Genomic DNA, 9,374 nt, shown 5'->3' with positions numbered 1-9,374 from the left:
TAGGCCGTAGCTTTATTGATATCCTAAATTAATCATTGTTATATACTTATATCAATTATTTTGATAGAATCTCATGCTCTCTTTCCATCAAAATACATTTTCAGCTATTTCCAACCTAAGCAGAAATAAAATCTATTCCACAATAATGCACTAATGTGATAGTTTGAACTATTTAAGTGAAAGATCATTGTATATTAAAATCACAACATCCAGTTTCTCAGATATTTTTTTTTTTTTTTTTTTACATAAAAAAGGATATAATTTCCATTTTCTACGATCATAATACATATTGCGATACTTTTCTTTCTTGTCTTTTTCCCGTAATCCTTAAGACAAATATTTCAAACAGATAACCAAAAAAAAAAAAAACAGAATTAACATGCCAACCATCTATATTTTCTCCTCAGTTACCTGCAGATGCCGTTGGACCAGAATATACCCAGCCACAAATTTCATGAACCTCATCTGCAAGCCTTGTTATTTCACAAACACTCGCCACATGCAACTGCAAAGGGGCTGTACCTCTAGAGGCTATCAACTTGATCCGTTAATATTCTTTAAAATCTCTATTTAAAAATTAAAATGATTTCCACTTTCTATATCTCCACAAATCACAAATCGGCATAATCGTAATGTTTTCCTATCTTCTAGCCTATACCCTAGCTTCAAGCAGGTAATCATTCATCTTCCTCACTAAGTAGAGCAAATGAAAATGGGCAGAATTTGTAACCATCTCCCTCGTAGAACTTGTTTTGGAACTCCACCCAGTGAAGTCGCAAAGCATGTAGAAATGCACTTAGAGTTTCCATTACTAAGAGCACACCAACAGTTGCACATATAAATACAATTATACCAATAATAAGAATAATGACATTGTTGAACCTGCAGTTGTACACAATAGATTAATCAGTTGCCATTGGAGATCTCGAGCTCTTTCCAGCATAGCAAAAACATGGATAGAGTCAAAAAAATAACTTACCCCCAAGCAAGTAGTAAAACCTTGTCGAAAAATACACTGGACAACTCAGAATGGGCCAGACTGTACAAAGAAAAAAAAAATGAACCAGAAAATCAACATTTAATTAATGTAAAAATTACAAAGCCCATTAAAAATTTCTTGATGCAAATCTTATCTGGTATGGTGAGATGCAAAACATAATTTCAGGTTTCTAACAAAAAAGTTGTTTTCTACCATGAAATTATCTCTTCTTGTGTCCACGATCATAATATTTCAAGATATCACATGTAGCAAGCCTCACCTTCATATATTTCAGTATGTCGTACCATAACAGAGAACACCTCAAAACCACAAGTCCACAACTAATAAGTAACTAAGCTTTTATTTTAGATGCCAATTCGTGTTTAAGATTTCTATTGCAGCTGAGAAGCCACATGAAATGATTCCAAAGTTGTTTTTCAACATACCTGAGAGCCCATAACCTTAGGTATGAAGCTGTATTAGACACTGCACCGAGCACAAACTCTATAGTATGTATAAGTTGGTGCACAAAGACCTCGCTGAATTCAAATTCATCATGCCCATGGGGATCATGAAGCTCCATTTCAAGAGGGTCATCAGTACTATCGAGTCGTCCATACGACTGACCTTGATGCCTCTGGGAAAATAAAACAGGAATATAGGGATATTAAAAGATGGAAAAAAAAAAAAAAAAAGCAAAATCTGAAAAACAATATAAATGGTGACAAAAAATAGAATTTTTTTTAGCATACTTCCTCATGCTGCTTCTTCAAGAGAAATGGCTTTGGAAACAGCATCCAGGGTACTGCAACAAGAGCCAATAGTAGCAGCACAATCTAATAAAAAAACATGAACACGTAAGTACCACTGTATTTCATAACATGTATGAGAATATTTCCACATAATCAAGAAAGAAATTACAAAACCTGGAGAAATTTTTGGCCAAAAAAAAGCTGATTTTCACCCAGATCATCAGTGGGACTCAGAAACATGTATATCATCACATGATAGAGATCAGCTTTAGATCCAGTGCACCATTTCACAATTATGAGAAGAGATAGATAGCCAAACAAGCTATTTAGAAATATCATCTGGGGAACAAATTGATGCCTACAACAATCCATGGTTAATTAGTTACATTTTAGGATATAATCATGCTATTATAGCATATTACATAAACACAATTTTTTTTTTCCAAGAATGATCAACAAAAGCAAAACATTGTCTCAAAAGAGAAATATCTCCATGCATTTCAGGATGCACATGCAAGATATGTATACATTGACTCAAAAATAACTCTTTACTTCCTCAGAACGACAGATTGAAAAGAAAGCATAATCATTTTGCTAAGTGCTCTAAAAGAAATTAATTAACATTAATGCATGCACACATGCAAGTATCTTATAGCCAAATATAGATAGCTTACCGAATATTTACATCATTTCCAAAGAATTTTGCATTGAAGTAGCTTAATACAATCCCCAGATTCATCTGAGCTACCCCCAATAAAATTGACATCTTCATCTTCAGTGAGTTAAGAAATGGTAGCTCACTTCGAGTACCATGCCATTTGGGATCAACACCAAATGGGTAAGTGGCACGCACCTTTATTAGACCTGTTGTAGAAGCATCCCTGTGACAAAAAGAACAAGTGTGGATGACTTAAATGAAGTAACAAATTATGCCTGTATAGATTAGCTATTGCACTGATTCAATACCTGCAGGAAAGATCACTACAATCATAGGCAGAAGGCCCAAATAGCTCAAATGGGACAGAAAAGAATTCATTATAGATCAATCCTGTGTAGATTGAGAACAATGCCATCATCATAATAACATAGCGGCCACCAAAAGTCATTTCAACGATGTCTCCAAGCTTCTGTTATCAAACAATAAAGGAAATTCAACTAACCTGAAAACATAGATAAACTACACAATCTTACTTCAAACACAAGGAAGCCATGTGTTGACCTGAAAGGAAAACTTCTTTTCCATGATTATGAAATATAATGTAGCCAGCAGCAAACATATACCGTGGCCCCAGTCACCAAACATAACGGCAAAAAGAAAAGGAAACGTGACAACTGTGTATACACCAGGATTTGCTTCCTGATACTTCGCAACCCTGCAATAAATTCATATTAATGCAGATCTTTCAAGAAATGACTATATCTACCCAATGGTAAGTTAAATACGGATGAAAAACAAAAGTTCCTGAAATAGGGAAAAAGATTTGCTTCTAGCTGCTCCAGACATGGGAAGCTAATGACCAAACAGCTAAATTCAATAATGCAGGTTAAAATAATTTTACAGACAAACATCACCCAAAATGGAATTAGTTGGATTGAACTATCACAGCTGCATGCATCAGCATATAAAAACAATTTGCTATGACAAGAACTACAGAGAAAAGTTAGCGGCAATTATACTATTGCTTGGTCCACGCTTTATTTTTTTAATTATATATTGATAACTGATACTTTTAGACCTCATTCTCAACGATCCAGAGCACCATTCCATACAAAGAAGGTAAGTTCCTATCTTCAAGAATTTTATAAGAAAAATATGATAGGCCAAAGTTTTGTGGGTTCTGCAGAAATGACCAATTTTTGGGTGATTTAGCAAGACACAGATAAAAAGATTTCTAAACATAGTTGTGAGGATGATGTTAATGATCTATTGGACAAGGTATGATAACTAGCTTCTCTTTGGGCTTCAACCTCTAAAACATTTCAGGATATATTTTTATTTTTCCTTTATAGACTAGAACTTGGAAGGAGTTTTGGCTTAATGTCGTGATAATGTTTGGAGTCTAAAGTTTTTTACAGCTTTTCTGTGAACTGTTCATTTTATATTGTCCAGATCTGTGCTTCTTTAGATTGTTCCTAGTTTTTGTAGACAGCTGTTCACTATTTCGTACCACTTTTTTTTTCGTTTTAGGAAATAATCGTCCCTTTTGTTACTTCTAAAAAAAGGTCCCTAAAAGAATGGCACAAGAGAGAGGAACTCTGCACATTTCTAAGACCATATGCATGTGGCAAAATGTTCTACATGACAATATGATAAGGAATATCAGATCATCATAACAATGGGAAGCAAATTCCAAACCAAATGAAACAGACATGTCAAATGTATGTAAAAGTCAAAGTTAATACAAACATTTGCATAAATAATTCTGAAAACAAAAACTTTCTGCAAACAACTTTCTGTAACTTAGAGTAAGCAAAATAGTTCTCTTGAAGTGACTCACCCATATGCATCTACAATTTCTTGAAAAGCACAAGTAAATTTGTTTGTCCGGAAATAGGTTGGCGGGGATTCTTTTGCTTGTAGAACCTGGATTATGGTCCCAATTTGTGAGTTGGTGTCAGCGGTTGCCCACTGCAGTGCATTCTGAATCTGCAAAACTCAAGCCCAAGGTAAATGAACAATCTAATCAACAATAAAATGTACTGAAATTTGATTCCCATGGGACATCAGCACAGGAAATATATATATATATATTTTAATTCAATTAAAAAAAACAAGAAAATGAAGTAAAGGAACCTGATTTGTTGCAGAAACAGGACACCAGCCTTCTGCAACAAGACACTTCTTTGTCACATCGATACTGAGCATATTTAAAGTGTGGTAAATCGATTTTTCCTTCTTTACCTACATAAGTCAACAGAAACAAAGTTCACTGACTGAAAAACAGTCAACACTCCACTCAACTTCACAATGATTAATCCCAACAGCCAGAAATGTAAATGTTTGCATACAGCATAAAATGAAGACAGCAGATAGATGTAAATGTTTAAGCAAAAATGACTGAGGAATATGGAATCAAGGAAATTAAAACTAACCAGGAAGTTCCATCGCTCAAATTGATAGCCAATGGTCCGCAACAGATTGCTCCGATGCACCTGTCCAACATCTATGGTAGTCTTCAGTTCTGAAAGTCTTCCAGAGACCTAGCGATAAGAGTGGTTATGAAGTTCAGTTGCATTGGGACTAATTGATGACTTCATAACTCAACAAGAAAAAAGATACAATCACACATGCAACTGCACCCAGATAAATTACTCAACCTAGACAAATGGTATATAGGTAAAAATTACAGTGCACTACAAATTATGAGCAAGTTCCAGAAAACAATTTTGAAATTTTGAAACTTGCTTCAAGGTATATATCATTTGTATAAACAAGAGTTTTCCGCGACAAGTTGGTCAATCAAGCTTCTATACTTCCAGTTTCACAAGCCACTCATTTAATCCAATCTATCTTTCTAAACATTTCAGTGCTAACTTCCTAATAACAACTTTATCAAGTTAAAAGAACTTGAAACAAGTAAAGAGAAACTTCATTTATCAACTTCAGAATAGGACTTTCCTTTCTTCAATTACACCAGCAAAATAATCATCTTGTTCAAACCAGCATGAAAACCATAACAACTCCCAATAATATATACTCAGAAACATAGTATACATTTAACTTAATTTTTCTGCAAGAACTTTCATAGCTTCTTAGGTTTGACCCATTAGGGACAACTATTGTATCTATATACTTCCATCATCATACTGGTTCCAAATGCTAAATGCATCCATAGTGTAGGTTAGAAGCAATTAGGAGTAACTCAATTTTTTTAAGATCAAAACAAAAGTAATTCACTTGAATAAGAAGAAAAATCCCAGAAAAGAAGTAATGCATACATCTGTAATAGCCTGGAATTGTTTTCCCAGGTCCTCTGTAAATGGATAATGGTTTGCTCCAAAAGCATCACATATTTTCAGAATTTTGTTCTTTGCTCTTTCACCAGAGTAAAAGACAACAAATACATTTTTCTCGACCTGTAATTCAAATTATAAGTTTCTCGGACAAATAAGCGGAAGTTATCAGTTGGCATAAATACATATAAAGAAACACAAAAGAAGAATAAGAATGAAATATAATATCTCCTGCAATACCTTCAAATATATGAAGCAACCACTTACACAAATTTTAAGCCAAGAGTTCAACAACAATACTCAAACTTTATTTGACACCCTCATGTATAAGGTGGATCTAGGCTCAAACATTGATAAAGCAAACCAAAAGATATGTAGGCACGTGACATGTGGGAGTTTAAAATTCTAACTCTAATACCATGTGAAATAACCATTTGACTGCAAAACAAAAGCTCATAAGTAAAGACTCAAACAATAGTATTTAAAATCTATCAATATAAAGCAGAGAAATATGTATAGATAAAAAGAAATAAAAGCTAGCAGACTACATTCCATCATGGTTTATTGTGGCAACCCAAAGAAAGAAAAATAAAGCACACTTGTAAAAGACACGCACACGCACAATCACAAGCTCACGCACACAGATTACGGCCTTCCAAGAAGTTTAAAATCTACAAGACATGGATCGAAATATCTCTGCCTGTGATTTAAAAATGTTTTTGTCCTATATATAATAAAACACCAAAACTAACTCATGTAGTTGACTTCATATAATTGAACTTCAGAGTAAGGCTTCATTGGAATGATTCCAGACATTCAAGGGCTAACCTTCTCCCCAGACACAGGATCAGTGACAGAATCTTCAACCACAGATTGCTTCAAAAACACATTACCCCTTGTTGCACGAAATAATATTCTCTCAAAAGCCATTGATTTTTCGCGAGGAACAAGGCCACTGACAAAACCCAACTTAACTTGCTTTAATGGATCAGTTATCATTTCCTACACAAAAGCAACTCCATTAGCATCATCAAAAGGAAAAACAGAAGATGTCAGAAGATACTATATGAAAATTATAAGCCATATAACTTTACTTGCTCCAATAACAATGGACTGTCAATGGATCCTTCACCACTGTGATGTGCTTCAAGTTCTCTCTGCTGAGCTGCAGCTCTGCCTTGAGCTGAAGAAAAAAACTCACCAGCCTGAAACAAGAAAACACTGGTACATTGACTTCACAACTAAGATGATTTTCTAGAACAAAAAGGATGTCATGCTAAGTGACATATTTAACAAGGGGCAAAATATAGATATCCACTTTCTCCAGCTTAAATTACAAAGAGATTTCAGTAACATGGAAATGAGAATCTTAAGGAAAAAAAAAAAAAAAAGAGTTAAGAGTGAGAGAAATAGATGATAATATAAGATCATAAAATTATTTATTACAACAAGTAAGTGCTGCTAAACAGTAATGCCAAAGTGGAATAACAATCATACCTTCTGCATAACAAGCTTATACTCTAACAGTTCATTGTAAGTCTCTTGCAACTTCTCGTCATTTGCATTCATCTCTATCAGTTCAGCTTCAAGTTCTCCAAGTTTTACCTAGCCACACCCAGATCCCCAAGAAGTTCATTTACATGTAACACATCAAAAGCTTGACAAGCTATAAAATAGAAGGGATAAACATACCTCCAAGTTGTCGAAATCAATATCATCACTTGTTACAGACTTTGTTGAGGGAAACAAACCTGCCTTTGACATTTGTTCCCTGAAAAAACGTAGTTTGCGAGCCATTTCCCCACATCTCTTCATCTGCATAATAAAATAATATGTGCAAACATAAAGCTACAGACATACAATTATACAGTATACATTTACAATTTTAACTGAAATTTTTGGGATAATAACAAACAAAATCCAAGTAAAGAATGACAATGCTGTCATCTCCAATGCATATTTAACTCCATGAACCACATCAAACTTCCTTAAAAATGAATGCCTACGTATCATAGACTTCTTTTCCTTCGTAAAATTCCTCAGTAGTCCTCAATATATTTCAGATTGATCATTTTCTAAAAATTATATTGAATGACTCGATGACCACATACCTTTCTAAAGTTTACCATCAAAATCAAATAAAAACATTTTGTTATCTCCTAATAGCCAAAACATGTGATTTGATGAGATACATTGTATGAGAATGAAACCTTAAAGTAAGGATATACCCGTACAACTAATAACTTATAAGAAGATGCAATGCTAGATCGACAAAACGCACCTGAGCTGCGTAGGTCCGCTGGAACGGGCTTTTTTCAGCATTGAGCTGGAATATAAGAAAATAAACTCGATGTAAATATTCAAATTAACTTAAAAATTAGTTAAAGAACTAAATCTCTAACATAACGGAAACCCAGAAACAAATCAAGTTAATTTAAATTTGTGTCCAGGTTCCACAGAATTTCATTCAAATTTCTAAAAGAGCTAAAAACTAATAATTGTTAAAATAATACATTAATTTGTAGAGTAAAATATTCCACAAAGTTCATCTTTGCATGCCTATTTATTAAGTAACAACCATATATGCAACTTATGATATTGATTTTGAAACCAAAAAAAAAATCAAAGGAAGCTTACGTCTTTAAACTGAAATTGGCCAAGTTCGCCGAGATACGTGATTGAGCGATGAGCTAATTCGATAGGAATGATCAATTGTACCAATTGCATCGGCTCCGATCGTAGCAGATCCATCGTCGGCCAACATTCTCCAACCACCATTTTTTGATATGTGATTATACAAATCTATTGATACAATGAATGTGCGTATAATTTAATATTTACAACCGACGGTAGTCGGAAAGAATCACAGGACGATCGATTTTTCAGAATCGTAGTTTATGTATTTATTTCATTTTCATTATTTCTTAACCTTAATGTTTTTGCGGTTGACCCCATCTGGCGGGTATGTATACTGTCTGCTGTGCTGTCCTTTTCATCGCACGTGATTAAATAGACTAGTTTTAAATTTTAAATGTCCCAACGGCGTCGTTTTTACTTTCGGCGCTAAAATTCTAACTTCTTGAAACGCACCGTTTAACGGGGTCTAAAGTCTAAACGCTTTAGACGTCGGAGTTCAACTCAAACCATATATTGGAATCAATGAAAAAGAAATAGATCCTTTTCCTTCTCTTTCAAAAACAACAAAAGATGAAAAAGATCCATTTCATCTTCCTTACGATTAAAGAATAGAAAGTTGTGATGAACTTTATACTGGCAAGCTCTAATAATTCCGCCATGCACGGTATTATTGGCTCATAATTTGTACTGAGATCCGTCTAGCGAAAAACAAATAATTAGTTACAAGATTAAGCCCATATATTTATGTTTCTGCCACAAACCTTGCGAGAATTATGGTATATAAATGAATCAGTAGAGGCAGAATGTGATATACGACATTTTTCGTCGTTCAAGCTCAAGTGCCGCTCAAGGAAACATGTCTCTTTTTTTTAAGTTTTAGGCAAAAGCTAGTGTAAATAATGAATAGGTCATCAATGACTGCAATACCCTATAGGGAAATTATGAAGATTTTGGCGAAGGTGCCGTGGGTGGCTGCAACCTGCAGTGATAATCTTTCGTGCCAGAAGGCGAAGCAGTGCATGTTTTTGGACATTGAAAACCACGACTTATTA

General features: G+C 34.2%; 1 protein-coding gene across 1 annotated transcript; it reads right to left on the bottom strand.

Annotated features, from left to right (window-relative positions):
- Positions 1 to 539: 539 nt before the first annotated feature.
- LOC116127606 (V-type proton ATPase subunit a3-like) lies at positions 540 to 8,607 on the bottom strand. Its single transcript, XM_031413247.1, has 18 exons — positions 8,323 to 8,607; positions 7,967 to 8,011; positions 7,378 to 7,500; positions 7,183 to 7,290; positions 6,780 to 6,890; positions 6,514 to 6,687; positions 5,671 to 5,808; positions 4,825 to 4,932; positions 4,526 to 4,633; positions 4,230 to 4,378; positions 2,951 to 3,104; positions 2,698 to 2,858; positions 2,406 to 2,612; positions 1,906 to 2,089; positions 1,732 to 1,815; positions 1,426 to 1,616; positions 980 to 1,039; positions 540 to 882 (listed from the first exon to the last, which is right to left on the bottom strand). The coding sequence occupies exons 1-18, from the start codon at positions 8,461 to 8,463 to the stop codon at positions 678 to 680; spliced, it is 2,451 nt and encodes an 816-aa protein (XP_031269107.1). The 5' UTR covers positions 8,464 to 8,607; the 3' UTR covers positions 540 to 677.
- Positions 8,608 to 9,374: the final 767 nt, after the last annotated feature.

Source organism: Pistacia vera, unplaced genomic scaffold (assembly GCF_008641045.1).
Source record: "Pistacia vera cultivar Batoury unplaced genomic scaffold, PisVer_v2 Contig192, whole genome shotgun sequence".
In the NCBI taxonomy this organism is placed as follows: domain Eukaryota; kingdom Viridiplantae; phylum Streptophyta; class Magnoliopsida; order Sapindales; family Anacardiaceae; genus Pistacia; species Pistacia vera.
This window is presented reverse-complemented; position numbering and strand designations above follow the sequence as displayed.

Bases quoted from the DNA above. Each gene is read 5' to 3' on its own strand.
- LOC116127606 (XM_031413247.1), bottom strand. From the start codon at position 8,463: ATGGTGGTTGGAGAATGTTGGCCGACGATGGATCTGCTACGATCGGAG. The intron at 7,501-7,966 runs GTGCGTTTTGTC...TTTATTATGCAG, and splicing joins AGCGGACCTACGCAGCTCAG to ATGAAGAGATGTGGGGAAAT. The intron at 1,040-1,425 runs GTATGTTGAAAA...TTCTTTGTACAG, and splicing joins CTAAGGTTATGGGCTCTCAG to TCTGGCCCATTCTGAGTTGT.